Source organism: Elephantulus edwardii, unplaced genomic scaffold (assembly GCF_000299155.1).
Source record: "Elephantulus edwardii isolate Elephantulus edwardi_28Jun2011 unplaced genomic scaffold, EleEdw1.0 scaffold00139, whole genome shotgun sequence".
NCBI classification, from domain to species: domain Eukaryota; kingdom Metazoa; phylum Chordata; class Mammalia; order Macroscelidea; family Macroscelididae; genus Elephantulus; species Elephantulus edwardii.
The window spans coordinates 6,508,026-6,532,614 of record NW_006399889.1 but is presented as its reverse complement, the minus strand read 5'-3'; the positions used below and the strand labels follow the sequence as shown (position 1 = coordinate 6,532,614).

At 36.8% G+C, this 24,589-nt stretch overlaps 1 protein-coding gene across 1 annotated transcript in view; it reads left to right on the top strand.

Moving 5' to 3' along the window:
* The window catches only part of TRDMT1 (tRNA aspartic acid methyltransferase 1), a 41,995-nt gene that overhangs the window by 3,505 nt on the left and 13,901 nt on the right, over positions 1–24,589 (top strand). Inside the window, exons 2-5 of the mRNA XM_006894296.1 lie at positions 14,766–14,875; positions 17,905–17,981; positions 23,709–23,780; positions 24,351–24,416. Coding sequence (XP_006894358.1) covers positions 14,766–14,875; positions 17,905–17,981; positions 23,709–23,780; positions 24,351–24,416 — 325 coding nt within the window. The remainder of the gene's footprint in view (positions 1–14,765; positions 14,876–17,904; positions 17,982–23,708; positions 23,781–24,350; positions 24,417–24,589) is intronic.

Genomic DNA, 24,589 nt, shown 5'->3' with positions numbered 1-24,589 from the left:
CTTACTTGGATCTCTGTTTTAAGTAATAGGCATTTGAAGCACAGTGGGAATAATTTAGAACTTGAGCAGTGAACACCAGAGGAATTTCTTTGTTTCATTGACTATGCAAAGGCATTTGACAGTGTGGATCACGAAAAAACTGTGGCTAACTCTGAAAAGAATCCCTGAATACTTGGTTGTTGTTATGTGAAACCTATACTTGGACCAGGAGGCAATCATCAGAACAGAGCAAGGAAACAGTGCATGGTTCAAAATTGGGAAAGGTGTATGCCAGGGAAGTGTCCTATCTCCATACCTTTTCAATCTATATGCAGAATAGATTATCCAGGAGGCTGGGCTGTATGAGGAGAAATGTGGCATCAGGATTGGAGGAAGACTCGTCAACAATCTGTTATGTAGATGACACAACCCTGCTTGCTGAAACTGAGAAAGACCTGAAGAACTTGCTGCAGAAGGTCAAGGACTGCATCCTTCAATATAGATTGTGTTTCAACATCAGGAAGACAAAAATTCTCCCCACTGGGCCTACTGGCAACATCATGATAGATGGTGAAGAGATTGAAATTGTTAACGGTTTTGGTTTGCTTGGCTCTACAAACAACACTTTTTGTACCAGCAGCCAGGAAATCAGAAGACAAATTGCATTAGGAAAGTCTGCTGTCAGGGACTTCTCCAGGGTACTGAAGAGCAAGCATGTCAGTCTGGAGACTAAGTGCACCCAATCCATGCTATAGTATTTGCAATTACTTGCTGTGTAACAGAAAGCTGGCCAATGACTAGGGATGATAGAAGGAGAATTGATGCCTTTGAGTTGTCATACTGGAGTATATACCATATACTGCCAGGAAACAAACAGGTTTATCCTGAAGAGGTTGGAAACAGGCTGCTCTTTGGAGGCAATGATTCTGAAGCCTTTTCTGAAATACTTTGGACATGTGGCAAGGAGGTATTAGTCCTAGGAGAGGGACATGATGCTTGGAAGAGTAGAAGGACAGTGCAATAGAGGAAGACCCTCATTGAGATGCATTGATTCAATGACTGGGTAATGGGAGTAGGTGTGTCAGAGACAATATGGTTGGCATAGGATAGAGCAGAGTTCAGAGCTGTTGTGTTCATTGTCACCGAGTTGCAAGCAACTTAACGGCACTTAACAACTACAGATACTGGCTGATTTATAGATAAAGTTTATAAGTCAGTGATAATAGTTATGAACATTATATTAAGTTTTCTTAACAGCATCATAGGTTTGCCATAGACCTGATGGATATGCTAGCACCTTAACAAAAGTTTTTTATTTTTGTTAGTATACACAGTATGCTATCGCATTGTTACATACACTGTAGAGATGTTGCTTTCTCATATATAAATTATATGAGCATGCCATGAATGTACAAAGCCTACATCCTATTCTCATTTATCTTTGTCCCTATGTAATCTGTAACACAGTACCATACTTGTGATGGGTTCTTTGTAGATCTCTGTTGAGTTTATTATTAAATTGACAATGATTTAATCATAATATTGATAAAAGCGTAGTTGTTTAGACCTAATTCTTTGTGTCATACCAAGTTTCAAGTTTCAAGCAGACTCTGTTTTCTTCCTAACTTAAGCAGAAAGAAGAATTAATGGGCATTTTGGAGTACACAAAATTGGTAGGACATTCAACAGACAGACTAGGTCACTGAGAACATTGTTCAGTTCACACTCAAGGAACTGCTTCAGGGACGTTTCATACTGGCATCACATTTTGCACCAATCAGGTGCATATTAGATCACATTAGATGCCAGAAGTACCATCCCACCTCTACCACTTTCTTACCAAAAAGATGGTGTAACTCCTTTGCATCTTCACATTGATACTTTTAAACGTGTATGGATACACTTGCTACTAATCTCACAGGAAGCTGAGACTGTAAATTTTGGCTTCAATTTGGGGCAAGGGGAACTCAAAATTTGGCAGAATTTCAAGACATAGGCAAAGATTCCGAATAACTCTTAGCAAATGTATATTAAAGTCTTTAGGGCTCATTCTCCAGTGCGGGAACTATATTTGTGCATACTTCTGTATTATTTATGCCAATGAATCCTTTAAAAGCCCTCTTGTAGCCTAGTGGGTAAAGAAGTGTGTTGCCACCTTAAAGATAGGTGGTTCAAATACACCAGCTTATCTGCAAGGGAAAGATGATCAGTCTCCTGCCTTGCAATTTATAGCCTCTAAAAACTAATTGGAGGATCAGCTGTGGGTTGGTTCTGACTCAATAGCAATGAAAGGAGATAGATTCTGTAATGTTTTTCCTAATAAGAATCTTCCAAGTAAAAATGATCTCCTTTTAGAATTCAATGTAAGAAATAGAATTATAGGTCACATACCAGTAGCAGCTGCAGGGACACTGGTAAGTAAAAATGAGTAGGAAATACGGTTCTGTGCTTTATTTTATAAATAATTTAATTAATGTAATGTAATGTAATATAATAATGTTGTTGTGTACTCTTGGGTTGGAAATGACCCATAGCTGACCCTCCAGTGGGTTTTCAGAGGCAATTAATCACATGGGAAGAGATGTTCCATCTTCTGTGGAGCAACTGGTGGATTCGAGCTACATACTTTAGAATTGCCAGCACAACTCTTTACCATTAGGCATGGGAAGAATAAAATGTTGTTATAAATTGACAAGTTGTCTACAACTCATAGCAACCCTAGAAACAATGGATCTGAACCCTGCAGTATCCTGTGCCATCCTTATCATCTCTAATATACTGGAGCACATTGTTATAGTCACTGTGTTGCTCTATCTTGTTGAGGGTCTTCCTCTCTTTAGCTGACTCCACCTTTCCAAGCATGATGTCTTTTTCCAAGGACTGGCCCCTCCTAACAGCATGCTCAAAGTATGAGACAAGTTTCAGCATCCTTCCCTCTAAAGACCACCCTGGTTGCATTTCTCTAAGGCAGATTTCTTTATTCTTTTGGCTGTTCATGTGATATTCAGTACTCTTCTCCAACACCACAACTCAAAGGCATCATTTCTTCTGTCATCCTTAGTTATTGTCCAACTTTCAGATCTATGGAAAGTAATTGAAGAAACCATGGCTTAAAGCAGGTGTATCTTAGTCTTTTAAGTGACATCATTGCTTCTTAGAACCTTGGAGAGGTCCTTGGCAGCAGATTTCCCCAGTGTAACACATCTTTTGATTTATTGACTGCTGGTTCCAAGGATATTGATTGTTGATCCAAGCAAGAATAAATCACTGAGAACTTCAATCTTTTTTCCATCCATCTATTGTAATGTTGTCTTTTGGCCCACTGGTAAGGATTTAAGTTAATGAATAAAAGACTGCTTCAGCTGAATGATTATTTTCTATATATTCAAATACTAGAGGCAGTTTTAAAAGCAGGTGAACTTGTTTTAAGGTCTTCTAAGGTATTGGTTTTAAGATTTAGCTACATCTCTCTATTCAAATTTTAGTAAGAGTTACTGAACCTTGTTTTTGCTAAAATGTTTCAGTTGTTGTTGTTGTGCTGTGAAGTTGGAACTCATCAGTGACCCTTCAGTGAGTTTTCAGATAATGTATTTGAGAGCTTGATAATGAACACAAGAAAAATTATGCCTTTAGTTGTGGTGTCAGAGGAGAGTACTGAATATCCTATGAATTACCAAGAGAACAAATGGATATGTCTTAGAGAAGATGCAGACAGAGTGCTCCTTTGAGGCAAGGATGGGTAAAGCTTTGTCTCGCATACTTTGAGCAGCTTGCCGGGAGAGGCTATTCCTTGAATAAGGACGTGATACTTGGAAAAGTGAGGGATGATGGAGAGGAAAACTCAACCAGGTGATTGACACAGTGAGTAATGGGGCTTAAGTGTGTCAGAATGTGAGGTTGGCACAGGGTAGGACAGGGTTCAGATCTGTTGTTTATAAGGTCACTGTGAGTCATACTCAACTCGACAGCACCTAACAACAAGAACAAATCACATGGAAGGAGAGTGCTCATCTTTCTTCCACAGAGCATCTGGTATATTTGAACTGCCTCTCTTTGGGTTGGCAGTGCACATCTTTGCCACTAGGCCAGAGGTCGATTCTGTAGAATACTTCTTTACTTTTGTAAAAAAACCTAAGTTGTTTAGGGAAGCATCAAAACTGAATAAACAGAATATGTTTATTGTGAATAATATTCACATCTTTCTGCCTTCACATAGAACATGCTGGGAAAACTCTCCACTTGGAAGAAAATACTCAAATCCATTGTCAAGTTACAACCAAGTCATAGCTCACACTATGTTTTCAGAGGCTGTAAATTTCTCAGGAAGAGATTGCCCATCTTTCTTCCATGGAGCAGCTGGTGGATTTGAACCAACTGCCTTTAGTTTGGCAGGGCAGCTCCTTAACCACTAGACCATCATAGCCTAGTGTGAGTACTGGAAAGTTATTTAAGCTTTCTGAGTCTATGTTTCCTATCTGTGAGACAAACATAGTAGCTAACACTTTTTTCTCAGAATGTTGTGAGGATTAAATGAAATACTATATATTCAAATTAATGTTAGGTGCCATCAGGATGACTACCATTCCTAGTAACCCTATTGAGCATCATCCTCACACTCTCTGGCACTCTCAGGCCCTTGGTGGCAGTCACTGTGGCAGTCCATCTTGTTGATGGTCTTCCTCTCTCTTGCTGACCCTTTACCTTTACCAGCATGAAGTCTCTTTCTATGGACTGTTTTATTCTGGAAATATACCCCAAATATGTAAGATGAAGTTTCACCATTTTCACTTCCGGGTGCATTCTGGTTGTACTTCCTATATTAGTTCTTTTGGCAGGCATGGGATGTTCATACACTTCTCCCATGCCACAATTCAAAGTCATTGATTATTCTTCAGTCTTTCCTTATTCATTGTCCAACTTTCAGATGCATAGGAAGCAGTTGAAAATACCGGGGCTTGGATCAGTAACACTTTAGTCTTTAAACTGATATCCTTGTTGTTGTTACATGCTGTCAAGTTCCCTAAACTGTCATGATTGCACTTTAGAATGTGGAGAGATCCTTGACAGTACATTTCCCCAATGCATTTTTTAATTTCTTGACTGCTGTTACTGTAGGTGCTGATTATAGACCCATGTAAATGAAATAGTTCACAACTTCAATCTTTTCCTCATCTATCATGTTACTGCCTTATGGTCCAGTGGTGAGGACTCTTGTTTCCTTGACTTTGAAATGTAGTCCATATGGGAGGCTGGAGTCCTTGATCTTCTCTAGAAACTACTTCAAGGCTTCCTCACTTTCTGCAACACAACTTGTTGATGAGTTTTTATCCTATCCTGATGCCACATTCTTCTTCATACAGTCCGGCTTCTTGGAATATTTACTCAATGTACAGATTGAATAGATACAGGGAAAAAAACCAATACAATCTTGAATCCTTTCTTGGTTTTGAATTTGTTCTGTTGTGACAACAGCTTCTTGGTTTATGAGAGATAAATATTAGTCCTTTCATGTTCCCACATCATTTTAGAACTTACTTTTACATTGATAAATTTGCAAGAATAATAATAATTAACTTAGGTGAGCTCTTGGAACTTATATGTGGATGAGGAAGCAGCCATTCAAAGAGAACAAGGAGATCCTTTGTGATCAAAACTGTGAACATAAGAATTATATCCTTTCACTGTTTTTATTACGTTTGTAAGCTCAGCAAATAAAAGCTGAACTATATGAAGAAGTAAGTGGCATCAGGATTGGAGGAAGACTCACAACTCATGATAAGGCAGACCTCATTAAATAAGGATTAAAATGAGTCCTTGGGTTGTTGCTATTTCCTAGCTGGTGTCTCATACTACAGTCATTTGGGAGCTGTTAATCAGTGTGCCCTGGACAAATAAGTTCAGAAAATCTGTTCTCTAGTGAGACAGTCTCAGAATATATTAGTATATCAAAGATATTGAGAAAAACTTAACAATAAAAGATAGCATTTGGTTTAACATAGCACTTCCCATATGCATTTGAGCAAGGAACACTTTGCTTTCTGTTTGTGAGGAAGGCACATGTATTAAAATCCTGTCATAGGTGTTCGTTTGCACAGGTGTTGGGAACAGCTTGACTGGAGAGTGAGAGAGCACCGATGAAGCTGAGCTGCAGGAGCCCATGCTGGAGTGCAGTGAGCTGGTGAAAGGGAAAAGGGACCAGAGCCAGGCATATTGACTAAAATGCATTGTGTTTAATTGTCTTGACAACTTTAACTGACTTTGAAGTAAGCTTCACTGTATTTTTTTAATCGAGTAACATTTGTTAATATTCAAGTTACTTCTTTTTTTTTCCTCTAAAGACGCCCAAATGAAACAGCTGGTTCATCTCAGCTGCAAAACTTGACATTCTTGCAGCTGTTCTCAACCTAATTATCAGGCATCTTTTCCAGATACCCAGAGTAAAAACCCTGGAATCTTCTTTATTTTTTTTTTCTCATTTACTTACATTCCGCAGCAACACATTCTATAGGCTAACTCTTCAAACTATATTAGTAATTCTGTTATTTCTCACTATGCTCTTCTTCACCAGCTGGTCCATAATGTCCTTCCAGTTTCACCATAGTTAAAAAGTACACTTCCCAGATGTGCTTGGCCCCATACCTCCCAGCCTCTCAGCTGCTTGTTGAGTGCAGCAGATGTCTGGAGCTGCCAGATAACCAACTAAATTGGAGGAAGTACAAGTAAGAACACTTAACAGTTACTTTTGTCCAGTAAGAAACAGGATAAAGGCAGTCAGCAAATACATCCTTGGGGGGGGGGATTTAGTTGATATATGAGAGCAAATCTATGAATAATCACAGGATGATTACTATCATATTGCATAAAGATATGAGTCTAAAGCTGAATGTGGGATTTTGTATTGGTGGTGTCTAAATGCCTCTGAACCATGGCGCTGGTGAAACGTGTTGCATATACCACTATCAAAGAATGGGCAAACCTCTGTTAGAGGATGTACGCCATAGTTGCTCCTTTAGAGGCCAGGACGGTGAAACTTGGTCTCGCGTATTTTGGGCATGTTGTCAGGAGGGGCCACTTCTCGGAAAGGGGACATCATGCTTGGAGAAAAAGAGGGTCAATGAAGGAGAGGAAGACTTGGAACTGGAAGAATTGACATAGTAACTGCAACAATGATCTTGAGTATGGCAAAAATTGTGAAGATAGTACAGGATTGGATATCATTTCAGTCTGTTGTTCATAGGGTCCCTGTGAGGTGGAGTTGACACAGTGGCACCTAATTGCCATAGAACCTTAGGATCTTTGTTGCTTTTTGTTTTGCCTGTGAGTGGTTACCACTAGTACTACAGGGAAGTGCTACTTGGGAAGAATGCCAGCCAGCACTCACTGCACCTGAAAGAGAAAATGACATGTTACTTTTACAGAGTATATAGAGTGTATATTTTAATAAAAAGTACTTTACCTAGATCAATTGTATCTTTTACTTTTATCTATTAATCCGTTTCATTCTGGGACTTTAAATAACCATAAGCCTAAATCAAAGCAAAACAACACATCCAAACACTTGGCCTGAAGTAAAACAACTCTATGTAAGAGTTGAGCATAATGGCCTCCATTAGTGATATTTTTCTTGAGACTTGATGATAAACCTAATAACTTCTCAGTACTCAATGAATGAGACTGAACCTAAGTGCTGAATTAGGAGCCATTCAACACATATGAAGTTAACAGATTTTGGCATACATCTTTTTTCCTTCTAAATTTTATTATTGTTGTAGTTTAGAATATAAACAGCAAAACATATGCCAATACAGAAGTTTCTATATATAACATTTAGTGGCACTGATTACATTTTCCTTTTCTGAGCTGTTGTTTAGTTACTTAGACTCACAGCTCTTTAAGGCTCAAATCTAATCTTCTGACCTGCTCTTGTCTGATCAAGAAGGACTTTTTTTTTTAAAGGACTTTTTTTTTTAAACTAGCTTTTATTTTGTTGTTTACTCATTATGATTTCGTTTTAAGATGACTTCAGGAGATATTTTTATTTTAAGATTTAATGATTATCTCAGAGCTATAATTTCAGGAGTTTATCTAGCCTTCATGGCTCCAGAGGCCTAGTTATTGTTGTATACTATCAAGTCGGAATTAACCTATAACTGACTCTCCAGCCGATTTTCAGAGGAATTAAGCCATGTGGGAGGAGATTGTCTGTCCTTCTCCCACAGAGAAGGTGATGGATTTGAACCACATGCCTTTGAGTTTGCAGCACAGCTTCTTGCCTCTAGAGTCCTAGAGTTCTTGAAAATGTAGATTCTTTTCTGCTTTTCCCACTCCCTTCTTTTGGTCAGAATTCTTCTATGAAATCTTTGATCAAAATGCTCAATAATGAAAGCTGGACACCACCAGTTCTTCTGGTCTTTTAACATGGGAAGCAGTGGTTTCTTAGAGGCAGTTTAGCATGTAATAAGTATCATCCTCCTACTTTTCACTCTCCTCCTTCTTTGTTCCAAGTAAGTAGAGACTATCTGTACTGCCTTGGCTAACTATAAGCTTTTAAGACCCCAGACACTGAAATGAACAAGGAGGTAGGACAGAAGCACTGAGCATGCCATTAGGCCCATTAGCTAGAATGCCTGTGAAACCATGATCCCGTATTTCCAAAACAACAAAACAAATCCCTTGATATGTTGGTTATATATTAGCAGCTTTAGCAGCTAATTTTTTTTGTATTCTCACAGTTTGTACCAATTCCACTTTTTTTTAAAGTGTATATAACATGTATTTGAATTATAAGTCTGTTTTGGTCCAAAGCCAATTAAAAAATCAAACCCATTGTAATGGAGTTGGTTCCAACTCACAGTAGTTCTACATGACAGCATGTAACTGTCTCATGCGGTTTCTGAGGCAGTGAATCTTTATAAAGCAGCTTTGCCTCTTATAAAATAGCTTTTGAATTCTATTCACCGGTGTTTTGATTAGTGTATCAGTGTTACCCTTATAACACCAGGTCTCTTATTTGGTCTAAACAACTCAGAATTAAACTGAAACTCAACTGGCGTCAAGTCAGTTCTGACTCATAGTGTCTCTTCATTGGGATTTTAAGGCTATACATCTCACAACTAGAGGACACTGCCCATCTTTTTCCCACAGAGCTGCTAGTGCATTCAAACTACCAGCCTTTGGGTTAGTTGTATGACTTCCTATGGACAATGCTCGAAGGCTTCCTACAAATAAACATAAATACAGTTGTATGGATTTCAAAGAACTCATTGCCATTGTATTGGAGCTGATGTATAACTGACCCTCCAGCAGGTTTTCCAAAGCTATAAATGGCAAGAGATTAGATTGCCCATCTTTGTGTGGCAGAGAATGGATTTGAGCTAGCCACCTTTAGTGATAACTCAGCTTCATACAGACTGTATCACCAGAGCTCCTTGATATATCAAGTCACAACTCACTCATAGCTGTCTTACCAGTGGGTTTTCAGAAGCTGTAAGTCACACGGGAGGAGTTTGTCCTTATTTCCCCTACAGAGCAGCTGGTGGATTCCATCCACTTATCATAGAGTTGTCAGCGTAACTCCTTACCCACTAGGTCACCAGAGCTCCCTGATTTATGTATGATGTATGTATGCATGGTGTGTGTGAGCATGAGAGCTGACAGGCTACAAGTTGAATGGTTGTCAATATTAACTTCTGGGAAATGAAGAGGAGAATGGTGACCTCCTTGCCATTCTTAAATCCTCTTGAGTACATGCCTGTTATAGGGACAGTGCGCATGCTGTTCCTTCTGCCTGGAATGCTGTCCTCTGGATAGCCACATGACTGACAGGAAAGACTATGGCCTTACAGCCTGGAAAAGCCTTTGGAGCAGTTCTGCTTCCCCCATAGGATCCCTGGAGTAATTTTAATTGCCAGTGAAGCAATTCACTGGCACACAACAAAACCGGAAGTTACAGTCTTAGCATTTTAGAGGATAGGGTTTTAAACTTTATATAAACTCAGTAAAAATGATAAGTCTTTGAAGAGAATGAACTGTTAAAGCAGAGGGCCTCAGAATCTTAGACAAATTTAGAGAATATGTTTTAGCAAGATGTTGGCAATCTTTATTTATGAATGAGAATTATATTTTGCAGGAAGTTTTGAGAATATGTATAGTTAACTAGATATAAATTAGGGAGCTCTGGTGGCCTAGTGGTAAGAACCTGTGTTACAATCCTAAAGGAACATGGTTCAAATCCACTCTGCTCTACGGGATAAGAATGGGTAGTCTCCTCCAAAACCCACTGGAGAGTCACTTCCTACTCAACAGCACACAACAACAACATATACATTACTAAGGCTGTGTCACTTCTCCTTTTTTTCAAATTTTCTGTGAGCATGTAAAATATTTTTTCCCCTTTTTTAATTACTAAAAAGTATAGGCAGTAGACATTGGGTGCATTCTGTTGTAATAAACCACTCATTCATTTACTCAAAGTTGATGTAAAGTGAATTTTCTCTTTGCCATTGGAACTATTAATTTGGTAGGTCACATGTATTTTTTTATTCATCTATTGTTGTTTGTTGTTATGTGCTGTCGAGTCGTTTGCGACTCATAGTGACCCTATGTACAACAGCTCTAAACCGTGCTCTATCCTGTGCCATTCTCATTGCCGCTGACACACCCATCCTGATTACCCCAGTCACTGAATCAATCCACCTCATAGAGGGTCTTCCCCTCCTATGCTGTGCCTCTACTCTACCCAGCATGATGTCCCTCTCTAAAGACCTGTCTCTCCTTACAACATGTCCAAAGTATGTCAGAAGAAGCCCCAGAATCCTTGCCTACAAGGAGCAGCCTGGTTTAACCCTCTCTAGGATGAATCTGTTTGTTTTCTTGGAAGTCCATGGTACATTCAATACTCTTCTCCAGCACCACAGCTCAAGGCGTCAGTTCTCCTTCTATCCTCCCTAGTCATTGTCCAACTCTCTGATGCATAACAAGTGATTGCAAAGACCATGGCCTGTATCAGGCGCACCTTAGTCTCCAGAGAGACACCGTTGCTCTTGAGTACTCTAGAGAAGTTCCTAACCGCAGACTTTCCCATCGCAATACGTTTTTTGATTTCCTGGCTGCTGGTGCCAAGAGTGTTGACCGTGGAGCTGAGCAAACTGAAGCTGTGAACAATCTCAATCTCTTCACCATCCATCCTGATGCTACCGATTGGTCCAGTGGTGAGAATTTTTGTCTTCTTGACATTGAGCCTCAGTCCATATTGAAGGCTGCAGTTCTTGACCCTCTGCAGTTATCTATACTTAAATATTTAATTCAGTATGTCTTAAAAGAAAGATGGATTGATATAGTGACTGTGACAATGGGCTTAGGTGTGTCATGGATGATGAGGGTGGCACAGGATAAGAGAATTCAGATATGTTTTTTAAGGTTGTTATGAATTGTACACAACAATGTCTAACAACAAGTACTTTTAGGAGGTAAAGCTGAAATTTCATAGGAAAAATATAATAAATAATTTATTATATCATTTGAATTTCATAGATTTGTCAGGAGGGTGGCTTACGACTCATGACATTTTATCTTATACATCCAAATATTTTCTTACCATAATTTCCAGAGAAAGAATAACTAAGTTTAATAAGCAGGATTATATAAATTTATATTTCAACCAGCAAGACATAATTTCTTATAATTCTTTGCCCTAGACAATATTGAATCTGAACTAAATCTGTAAGTCTGATTGGTAAAACTGGTCAATATTGAGTGTTTTAACTTTGAATAAGGTTAGGATCTTTTTATATGTTCTTTGACCATATAAAATGGGGGTTTTTAATTTCCTGTAACTGAAATTTGTTTTTTACCATTTTATTATCAGAACCTGAATTTTATTTGAAATGATAAACCTATATAACAGAAAATGCTTTGTGTTCTTTAAAGACATTGGAGATACAGTTTCTAAATAGCTTCCAACATATTTGTTCTATAGTGAAACCTGGAGTAAGAAACCTGTTAATGAAGAAAAACTCAGATACTTTTCACTAAAATGAGTGATAAAAAGTAGTCAAAGATATCAGAAGGGTTAAATGGTGGTCAAAAAAATGCCAAAAATGGAAAACTTGTGAGACTCAGAAAAACAAAGCAGTCTTAGAGAGTCCCAACTCTCACTAGTTTCACAAAATTTAGTATCCATATGTAGGAATGAGGAATCCTAGTGGTACAGTGGCTTAAGTGCTGAGCTACTACTAACCTTTGATTTGTATTGACAAAGGATGCCATATATATCCCGTGGACTGCCAAAAGAATAAACAGATCTATCTTGGAGAATGATGCAGCCAGGTTGCTCCTTAGAGGCAAGGATGGTGAAACTTCATCTCACATACTTTGGACATGTCTTCAGGAGGGGTTAAATCCTTGTACAAAGATGTGGTAAAGGCCATATGTGGGTAAAGGAGGAGGGTCAGACAAAGAAAGGAAAACTCAATGAGTTGAATTGACACAGTGATTGTAACAGTGGGCTCAAGGATGGTGGAGATGTGAGGATGGGCAGGAGAGAGCAAGACTCACATCTGTGGTTCAGAGGATAGGTGCTGGGCTTAGCATGAAAGTACATAACAACAACTATGCAAAAAAGGAGTTTTGGTGAAGTAGTTGGTAGGGAGTCAGTGCTAACCCCAGGGTAGAGCTGCTCTGCTCTTTTCAATCTTCTTTCTCCTCAGGAGAAAGGTGGAAAATCTTCTTTTGTGTAATTTATATCTTTAGAAAACTTACTGGAGGGTCAGCTATTAGTCTATTCATATGGTGGGTAATAAGATGAGTAGCTAATAAGGAAGCTCTAGTGTCATAATCAGCTCTAGTGGCCTAGCACCAAGAAACTGCACGATCCTGGGGGTGTATGATTTGACGCCATAAGCTACTCTGCAGGAGGAGGATGGGCAATCTCCTCCCTTGAGATTAACTGCCTCTGAAAACCCACTGGAGGGTCAGCTATGAGTTGGTTCTGATTTTAAAGTATACAACAACAAAAGCAGTGGCATAATTGGTAGGGATTTGCACTGCTAGACCAAAAGCCACACATCTCTTGGTTTGAATCCACCAGAAGAAGATCAGTGCGAGAAAGATAATCTCTTTCCATTTTATTTGAAGCCTTAGAAACTTGCCTGAGGGTCAGCTATGAGTAGATTTTGACTAAATGGCAATGAGTAAGTATACAGTATGTAATAGAAACTCTTGGATCCTTAAATGGATGGAATTAATTTTCTTTCTCGGGGACGCACAGGGAGTAGTTCAGAAAGCAAAGGCGGTGAAGACAAACACAAAATAGGTAAAGGTTAGGAAATTTGTGCTGCAGAGTAGAAATAGGAGACTAAATAATTTTTGTGTTTTCAACCATTGAGTGAAAGCTTTTCATTTTCCTTTCTCTTTAGAGTCCTGTTGATAAAAACAATAGAAAACTGTGGCTTTCAGTACCAAGAATTTCTATTATCTTGAACCTCTGTAGGTACCCCATATATGTAACTCACATGCATGTAACTCAAAGTATTTTTTTTTGCCCAAAAGGAATTTGAATCAATACAGAGAATGAATTTGTTTTGGCTAATATATTCTGAAGTTCAGAACATTGATCTTAATTTCAAAAAAGTGCAGTGTACATATCTCTTGATTCTTCTGTACATGTTTTATGAAAAGATTAGACAGCTTAGCAGTACAGGTGTTTGGAAATGTTACATTATATGAACCTTAGCTCTTTACATTCATCCCTCTCCCTTTCTGTTTTCTTAGTTGGGATAAGCTAAACTATTAACCAGCAGTAGTTAAAATAATTAGCTATTTGGATCCACCAAGTGATTATATAATAATTTCCTCTGAGGTTTTTCCTAAGACTCAGAAAGATTCATTATTTTCAAATACTTTTCTTTTTTAAATATTTACTTCCCCCCTCCCTTTCTTTCTTCATTTCTTCGTTTTTTTTTTTCAAGGTAGCACAGAATTAGTGTTTATGGGAAAGCCGAAAGAATAATTTCAAAATAAAGCAGCAGCTACATTTACATAGTTCAAAATTTAACTACCTTTTATGGAATATGGCAGAATTTTCTGAATCTGAAAAGCACTTTTAAAGTACTTTAATAACAATGGGTCAACATTCTCTTCATCTTCTTTCCTGGACTGTAAAATAGCTTCAGCTTGCATCTGAGGAACTTTAAAATTTGAGCATTCATTAATTGTTTACTTAATTTAAGAAAATCTCATGAACTTTAAGTGAGTAGAATTTTTGGGATGAGAATTATATCTTATTAAAGCTGTTATTTAAAAAAAAAAACTAACCTAAAAACATTTTCAGTGGTATTTGGAAGTAGTTTTGTATTACTTACTGTTAGGTAGAAAGTAATGTCCAGAGACTAATTAAGTTGTGGAATAAATTTAAAGTGCTACAGTGTTTAAGGACATAGTTGATTTTCATGTATTTAGTTGTTTTAGCTTAGGAAATCTTTCTATTCAAGTCTTAAATACACCTTATTAGATCGAAAAATGACAATATAAACAATAGTGACTGAAAGAAACAATTGAGTTTTTCATTTTAGCCTTGGTTTGAAAGATTAACCAGTCTGTCTTCATGTATTTCACTTGGTGCTTAGTTTCTCTTGTCCTGGTTTCTGTAGACAAGCCACATATTTCATAAAGTGAGAACATGTGCTATAGAATGCTGGTGGGTTTTTTTTTTTGGCTTCTTCTCTAATGAACAAATTGAAATGAAGGGCTTTTTTAAAAAAAATAATAAATACTATTTATCATTACAGAAAGTGGTGTACCTGCACATGTGGTGGCTGCCATTGATGTAAACACTGTTGCTAATGAAGTTTACAAGTATAATTTTCCTCACACACCAATAATGGCCAAGACAATTGAAGTGAGTATTGATAATTCTGGTTTTAATAAAGCTAGAGAAAGGAAAAATATAATGGAAAACTTCTGCAAAGTGTTTGTTTCTGATGTCTAAATTAGAAGACAAAGTCGTATCTAAGTGAAAAAATTTAAGAGAAAGGAAATAACATTTTCTATTTTATCAGAAGGAAAAGAGTGCTATTTATTTTGTCTTTTTTTAAAAAAAAACACTCACACCCACTTTATTAGTCAGAAAAATAAACATTTTATACTTAAAAAACATTTTCCAACAGAATGTCCTTGTTACTAATATTTGTGATTCTTTTTTCCCCCTTCATTTTTTTATTATTAATTTTAATAAACATTTACAGAGGTTTTGGACGTCCATTTATTCATCGCCGCACTTATATAGAGAGAACATTGTATTACTCTGTGAAAGAAAAAATTGGACTATAAGCAAATGTTTGTTTTTGTTGTGGTATTAAATTTTACTTTGTTCTTTACTTTTAAGTAATACTTAGGTGTCTTATAGCATATGAGGGATGGATAGTGCTTATTTTTAGCAAACTTGTAAAAATGAAAGATACTTTTCCACCTGTAACTAACTTAACAGAGAGATTTAACATTGTATATAAAACAGCATTTCTGGAAAAATCCAGAAGAGCCAAATAAAAATCTCTATAGAAATGAAAAGCATATCAGAAGTAACTAAAAAATAAATCAAGCAATGCTGACAAAGGGTCATGAAGGAAGGAGCTTCAGGAAATTAAATATGGATTGAAGTTCAGCATCAAGAAAATAAAGATTCTCAGCACTGGGACAATTGGCAGCATCATGATAGATGGAAAACTGATTGAGATTGTTAACAGTATCAGCTTGCTTGGGCTCACAATCAACATTCTTGGCACCAGTAGTCAGGAAATCAAAAGGTGGGTGAATTACATTAGCAAAATCTCCAAAGTGCTGAATAGCAAGGATGTCAGCCTAGTAACTAAGTCTTTGCAGTTACTTTACCAAGGATAACAGAAGAATTGATGCCTCTGAGTTGTGGTGCTGGAGAAGACTATTGAGAGTACCATGGACTGCTAGGAAAACAAACAGATTCATCCTGAGAAGGTTAAACCAGGCGGATCCTTGGAGACAAGGATTCTGAGGCTCTGTCTGGCATACTTTGGACGTGTTGTAAGGAGAGACAGATCCTTGGAGAGGGACATCATGCTTGGGAGGGTGGAAGACAGTGCAGGAGGGGAAGGCCCTCTATGAGGTGGATTGATTCAGTGACCGGGGTAATCAGGATGGATGTATCAGAGATAGTGCGATTGGCACAGGACAGAGCAGAGTTTAGGGCTGTTGTACATAGGGTCGCTATGAGTCACAAGTGACTCGACGGCACATAACAACAATGACAACATAATTATATTATTTATAATTATATAAGTTAAGCATTATATATATGACAACAATCTGGAATAAGGGGACCATTATAGGTGGGCTTGTGGGAGAGAAGAAGATGTGCAACAATGAATTAAAACAATAAGTAAAAATTTTAAAAAAAAAACCCAACCAACCAAACACAACAACATAGCAAGATTTGTGAGGATGGTCTGTGATAGGCAACATTTTGTTGCACATGTGGTCAGTCTGTGGTCCAGAACTGACTGAAGAGCACCCAACAACAGCAGTTGGATTTACTGTGGAGACATTGACTCTCTTTTCCTTAGATCCTAGCTATAGGGTGTTACTTTATAACTTTTAAAAGATCATTGTTTTATTTTTACATTATTTATAGCAACTTAGCAGCAATAATTTCAGAGTAAAACACACTCAGTGTAAATTGCTTATCATAATGGCCCCAAGCTGACCATTTTACATTCTAATTTGACTGTCTTTAATTAGTGATTTTTCCATTTTCTTAGATCCAGAGGTGCTTTAGGAACTTTTCAAAATTTAATTTTAATTTCATTTTACAGATGAATCATAAACTATTTAAAATCTCGTGATTAAAAATTGACAGGCACATACATTCAAGCTTAGAACTTTAAAAAACAAATTATGTTGCCAAAGTAGCTCACTCTTGAAAAAACTCCAAATAAAATATTTTCCACTTTGTTAATGTATTTGAAATTCTTACATAATTAGGAAGGTTTCGACTCTGCTTTGATGATTTAAAAAAATTGCAGCTAAGAATGTACACTAAAAATAATGAGAGTTGGCAAACCTATTATTTGTGTTTATTTTCTTTTCTATAAAATATATGTAACATAGCACGTTTTATAGCTGCTAAGCTCTATGTACCAGGACTCCTTACAGTGGGATCACTTTATCTTTTCAGTCTTTAACTCTGTATTATGAATTTAGAAAACATTAAAATAATTTGTACGAAAACGGACCTTTTTCTATGTGGTGGCAATATTAACAGATAAAAACATGAAAGAATTGGAGGTCGGTGTGTAATATTTGCTAATTAAAAAGATTTATATACTTCTGAAAATTTTCTTTAAGCTTAGTGAAAATCAGTATTTATAAGATGCATTTCTACATTTTTGACCCTAAAAGAAAAAAATAACATTATACTAAGTTGTTATTGGAGTGAGAAGTGGTGGTGCTAGTTGTCTACCACAAACTTAATTTGCATTAATTTCTCCATGTAACAGAATATAGCTGCCCCATAGGCTGTAATCTTTATGAGCACAGGTTGTCAGGTCTTTTGGCCTGTCGAGTAACTGATTATTACCTTTTGATTAGTTGCCAAGTGTGTAAGAAACATCTTAAAGGGAAGAAGTGGTTAAGATCCAGAAAACTAGAATATCGCTCAGCTTTGGCTATCTTATAGTGAAAGCATTTAATTCTTTCAAGCTGTTTTTTGTTGCTGTACTTATTCACAAAGGTAGTTTGGTGGGGTTTTTTGTTTGTTTTTTATGTTAACGAAAGCTGATTTTAAGAGTATTAAGTGTCACACTTTATAAGTTGTTATAATAATTTCTGATGAATTGTGCATCTCTTATTAGTTAATATATTCTTCTTCCTACACCCTCCCCAATGTTCATTCCCTAGGGCATTACACTAGAAGAGTTCGACAGATTATCTTTCAATATGATTTTAATGAGCCCTCCATGCCAACCATTTACAAGGTATGTATAATTTCTGTGTTGAAGAAAAGCACTTTTGAAGGACTCATTAAGGCAAATCATAGTATGGCTTCAGGCATGGACACTTTGATATCCATCAGTTACATTTTCATAGTTTTGAAAGTTTTCATAAATAATTCCTTTTATCTACTTATATTTATAATTTAGGAATCATAAAGGAAATAGCAATTGCTATTCCTAATATCAGAAAGCAAGCTAATGAGGCCAATAGTAGATATATAGTGACTATAGAGAAGCACTTTTATACCTACCTATGATACAACTTTTATTTCTAGACCAAATTATCTTAAATTATTTAAACTACTGGATGGCTAAGCATGTCTTTCTAGTATTGATTTGTCAAAGTCAATTTTTAGGAACTCTTCAGGTCCTAAATTTCATCACAATAAAACTTAAAGGCTAGTCAAGCTGACATATGTGATTTTTTTTATTTCTTAAAATTTATATATATATTCAATAATTTAATTATAAATTTATTATAGCTTCTTCTCATTACATGGTATTTAGTTTCAAGGTATTATATTGTAGGTAAAGATCTTGATTGAGAAATTTTTAATAATTTCAGTATTTTAATAATGATAATCTTCTACATGTCTTACAGAGTATTCTACTTAGCTTAATAAGCCTAGGTAGGTAGCCATTACTATCATCCTCATTTTATAGGTGAGAAACTGAGGCATAGAAATTAAGTAACTTTTCTAAAGCCATACAAACTCAAAATGTCAGACTAGCATTTATGAATAATTTTAAATATTTCTGATCTATTATATTGTTTTAAGGAGGATACCATATGTAATAAATATTGTAGTTCAAAAGTAGATTCTTATGCTTAATTTCTGTCTGAAGATTTGATTTAGTTAAATATCTCTTAGTGATATTAATTCTCCAGTGGTGCCAGGTATAATTTTTGATGCTTTACTTTTTGTCTTTGAGGAACTCTTAGTTTAATGTAAAACTGATGAATAAATAATGGTATTTTTTCCCCAAGTTATATGAATTATTTAACAAGTGAATACTAAAAGTATGGTGAGGAGAAAAATCGCTTGCTATATAATTTCTACAAGTACCAGTATTTATTTCATTGGGAGAGGTGACTCTTTTTGGAAGTTCCTCATTGAGCTGAATCTGAAGGCAGATTAGTTTATGACAAAAGGAAAAGGGTATTCCATGCCAGTGTAGCTCCTACTATATGCAAGAATATAACTTGTTTGAGTATTAAAAACAGAATGGCTTCAAGATTGGAAGAAGACTCATTGACAGCCTGCATTATGCAGAGGACAAAACCTTGCTTTCAGAAAGTAAAGAAAACTTGAAGAATTTACTGCAGAAGAGCAAAGCTTTTAATTTAAATGTTGGATTACTTTTCAACATATGTTTTTGTTATGTGCTATCAAGTATCAATCCATCTCATCTGGGGTCTTCCTTTCCTGTGATGTCTCTCCTCCCTTCCAAGCATGATGTCATTCTCCAAGGACTGGCCTCTCCTGGCCACCTGCCCAAAGGATGTGAGACAGAGCTTCAAAATCCTAACCTAAAAGGAGAAACTTGGTTTCACTCTCTCCAAGGTAGATCTATTTGTTTTCTTAGCAGTCCATGGTATGTTGAAGACTCTTCTCCAGCACCACAACTAAAAGGCATCAATTCTTCTATCTTCTTTAGTCATTTTCCAGCTCTCTGATGCATAGCAAGTAATTGTGAATACCATGGCCTGGATTAGGCGCACCTTTGTTTCTGGACTAACAGGTTACTCTTCAGTACTCTGGAGAGTTTCTTGACAGCAGATTTTCCCATTACAATTAGTCTTTTGATTTCCTGACTGTTGGTGCTTGTGGAGCTGAGCAAGCGTAATTTTTAATAGCCTCAGTCTCTTCTTCATCTATCATGGTGCTGCCCATTGGCCCAGTGGTGAGAGTCTTTGTCTTCTTGATGTCGAGCTTCAATCCATATTGAAGACTACAGTCCTTGACATTCTGTAGCAAGCACATCCGACCCTCTTCAGTTTCAGCAAGCAAGGTTGGGTTATCTGCATAACATAAGTCTTAATGAGTCTTCCTCCAATCCCGATGCCACTTTCCTCCTCATAAAGTCCTGCTTCCCGAATGATCTGTTCTGCATACAGATTGAAAAGGTATGGGGACTGGATGCATCCCGGATACACTCACTTCCTGATTTTGAACTATGCAGTGTTTCCCTGCTCTGTTCTGAGGCCTGCTGCTTGGTCCAAGTATAAATTTCACATAAGCACAATCAAATGTTCTGAGACTCCCATTTTCCTCAAGGTTAGTCACAATTTGTTGTGATCCACACAATCAAATGCCTTTGCATAGTCATTGAAACACAGATAGACATTCCTCTGGTACTCTTTGCTTTCTGCCAAGATCCATCTGACATTGGCAGTAATGTCGCTAGTGCCACAACCTATTCTAAACCCAGCTTGTATTTCTGATAGTTCTCTGTCAATGTACTGTTCCAATTGTTTCTGCATATTCTTCGGCAGGATTTTGCTAGCATGTGATATTAGTGATATTGTTCAATAATTCCACGCTCTGTCACGTCCCTTTTTTTTAAATTGGAATAAATATGGATCTCTTCCAGTCTATTGGCCAGATAGTTGTCCTCCAGATTTCTTGGCACAACCTGTTAAGCACATCCAGGGCAACATCTGTTTGTTGAAATATGCCAGTTGGTATTCTATCAACTCCTGGGGCTTTATTTTTTGCCAAGTCTTTCTGAGCAGTCTCAACTTTCTCTTTCATCACCTTTGCCCCTTGATCATATGTTGTTTCTTGAAATTCTTGTGTGTCAACCAATTCTTTTTGGTATAGAGGCTCTGTATACTCCTTTCATCTTCTTTTAATCCTTCCTGAATCATTCAGTATTCTCCTCATAGCATCCTTAAGCATTGCAACTTGCAGCTTGAATTTGTTCTTTAGTTCCTTCAGCTTAAGAAATGCTGAGTTCAGCCCTTTTGATTTTCAGACTCCAGCTCCTTGCACATTTCATTATAATACTTTTCCTTATCTTCCCAGTCTGCCATTTCAGATCTTCTATCCAGCTCCCTTTGCTTTGGTTTCTTGGTGCTCTAGTGCAATACTCAGCATCTCTTCTGACATCCATTTTGGTCTTATTCCTTCTTTGTAGTGATCTTTTGCATTCTTCATGAATGATATTCATGACACCTTCCCACAACTCATCTGGTCTTCGTTCATTAGTATTCAAGGTCTCAGACTTGTTCCTGAGTTGGTTTTTAAGTTCATGGGGGAGAGACTCAAATTTTAATTCCTGTGTATATGAGTTAAACTTTTTTAGCTTTAATATGAACTTACATATGAGCAGTTGATGGTCTGTTCCAAAATCAACACCTGGCCGGGTTTTCACTGTTGATATTGAACTTCTCCAATAACTCCTTCCACAGATGTAATCATCCTGATTCCTGTGCTTCCCCTCAGGTGAAATCCGTGTGTATAGCCTGTGTTTATGTTTCTTATAAAAAAATTTGCTATGAATAAATCATTGATTGTGCTGAATTCTATCATTCTATCCCCAGCCTCGTTTCCGTGACCAAGTTCTTATTTTCCAACTACTGATCTTTCTTCCTGGTTCTCAACTTTCTCATTCTAGTCACCATTATTTTTAATGCATGTTGGTTACATGTTCCATCAATTTCTGACTGCAGCAGTTGGTAGAAATCATCTATTTCCTCCTGTTTGGCTCTGGTTGTTGGTGCATAAATATGAATGATAGTGGTATTAACAGGTCTTCCTTGTATGCATATGGATGATACTCACAACATTGTATTTAAACATGGATCTAGAAATGGCCTTTTTGGCTGTGAAAGCTATCCCTTTCCCCCCCTCCTTTTCATCTTCAGTGTAGTAGATCATATGAGCCTCTGATTCAAAATGTCCTATGCCAATCCATCTCATTTTGCTAATATCTAATATGTCAATATTTGTGCAGTCCATTTCTTTCTTAACAATGTTGTTTTCCTACACTCATGCTTTTCACATTCCACATTCTAAGTATTAGTTTTTTCTTACAACTCTTCCTGTTTTGTATTTCCAAATTTGAGTGTTCAGCTTCGGTTGCCATTATCTGTTAGTCTACTCTAAGTGTGCTTTACTGTACATAGGATTTTTGAAGGCCTGTTATATTTTGGAAGTGGATGGCCATTCAATTAATATAGAAAGTATAAATCTTCACCACTGGACAACATCCTGATAGATAATCAAGTTGTCATCATTTTTATTTCACTTGGATCCATAGTCAACCCTCATGATAATAGCAGTAAAGGAATCAAAAGATGCATTAGGACAATCTGCCGTCTAGGATCTCCCAGAGGTTCAAATAGTGCCCATTTAAACCAAGGTCTTCCTTATCCATGCCATAGTATTTTCAATTGCCTCCTACACATCTGAAAGTTGAACAGTGAATAAGGATGATCAATGAAGAGCAATGCATTTGAATTGTGATGTTTGCAAACAATACTGAATATCTCAGAACTTCCAAACCAACACCAAGTCAGTCTTGGAGGAAGTGCTGCCAGGGTGCTCCTTAGAGGAAAGGATGGTAAAACTTCATCTCACATACTCAGGCATGTTGTCAAAAATGACCAGTCCTTGAAAAAAGACATACTGGGAAAGGTGGACAAAAGAGGAAGACTCTTAACAAGCTTAACTGATGCAGTGACTAAATATGAACTGAACGTGCCAGAGGTCCGTAGGATGAGCAGAATAGGACAAACTTCAGAGCTGTTGTTCAGAGTCTCTATAAGTTGTGGTAAACTTAATGTAATATCACAACAGCCTCTATTCCACATTGTCTCAGTCAACTCTGCTGATCACAGCAATAACTCTGACCCTGTAGTCACCACCACTTGGGACTTTGGATGGGGAGAAGACAGAGAATGAGAATATAAGATTTATAAGGACTATGGGGTTAGGTGTGTCAGAGATGATAAGGTTGCCTCAGGATAGAGCAGGGTTCAGAGCTGTTGTACATAGGTTTGCTGAGTCACAAGTGACTCAACAGCACATAACAACGATAACAACAAGGAATCTGTTTAAATTCAGCCATAATTCTCCAGCTGAGCCTTGGATCCACTCATGGTTTTGGCAGTACTGTCAGGTATTAAACTGACAGGTAATATCAAAGAAATTATTTGAGATTATGAAGCTAATAAGCAGCAAAGACTTAAACTCAGACTCTCAGGCTCTCTGTTTCTATTTGCTCAGACCCAAACCAAGTTTTCTTGATGTTTAATTCTTTAGCATATTGTGACTCTTCCGCAAAATCAAATTGTTAGCTTGTTTACTTGACCTATTTTGACACTAAGTTGCAAATAAGTCCCACCAAGCTGCAACTCCTACTTGTAGAATAAAATTTCCAGTTTAAATCTCTCTAGTTTGCCTTATCTCCTTCCCAAATTAAGTCATTTTAAGAGAACTATTAATTTTATTCTTTGTTGATATTTTTGCTTCATGTAAGTCATTTAACATACTGCTTCATAGAAGAGCTTTTGTGTTTAAGCTGTAGATTGCAAGATTTTTTTATCTTTTAAAAATGCATTTCTTTCTTTAAAAAAAAGTCATAGTTTTTGGTTAGAAAGAAATTATTTTCTTTACCTTGGTTTTGGTTATTTGAAAGTTGTTTGATGTCTCTATGTAACAGTCATATAAACACCTACATGTGTATTCTTTATCCCTTCAGGATTGGACTACAGGGCGACAAGACTGATCCAAGGACGAATAGCTTCTTATATATTCTAGATATTCTCCCAAGGTAAAACTAAGCTTATACAAGCTTATTTTTAATGTAAAACTTTGGATCTGAAATAAGATGTTGTTTATAATTTTGTAGAGATACCCAGTTTATGAACATTCTTTTCTTATACCATTACATCTTCTAGTACTAGAAGAACTGTAAATGTCTTATGATTCTACTATTGCTAACAAAGTGAGTAACAGGGATTATGAGCCTGTTAGCCAAGTTTTACTGGCTCTGCTCATAAATTGATGTGAGCTTTTGCTAATGTTAAGGAAAGCTTTTGCTCTTGTCTAGAAGCTTGCGCTGAAAGCTTTTGTCCTTTGAATGGCAATTCCTTGTGCAATGCATAGGTCCAGTGTGAACCCATGTTTTGAGGTGAGCTCCTGATCATAGCTTTATAAAGTAAGCAGTATGTAATGGGAAAATAAGTAAAATAAGAGATATCTCCATCTCTTATAAAATTACAGAAGAGAACTAGAAACGTGTTTATCTCATGTTTCCCATAAGTATGTTTCTCCTCATTTTTACTTCTCTATAATGAGATTTTTGGAATTCTGTTTATTTTATTTTTTTGTCTTTTTTTAGATTGCAAAAATTGCCAAAGTATATTGTTTTAGAAAATGTCAAAGGTTTTGAAGTATCTTCAACAAGGTAAAAAAAATGTTTTTGTTTCATGTACAGCTTCAACTTGACTGGTTTTTAATAGGAACTGCTGTTAAGATAAAGGTCTTAAAAAGAAACACACATGTTCTGATACTTTATGTATTATAGATTTTCTTTCTATTTTTTTAAGAGTTATAATTGAATCTTTATTTAAGTCTCAT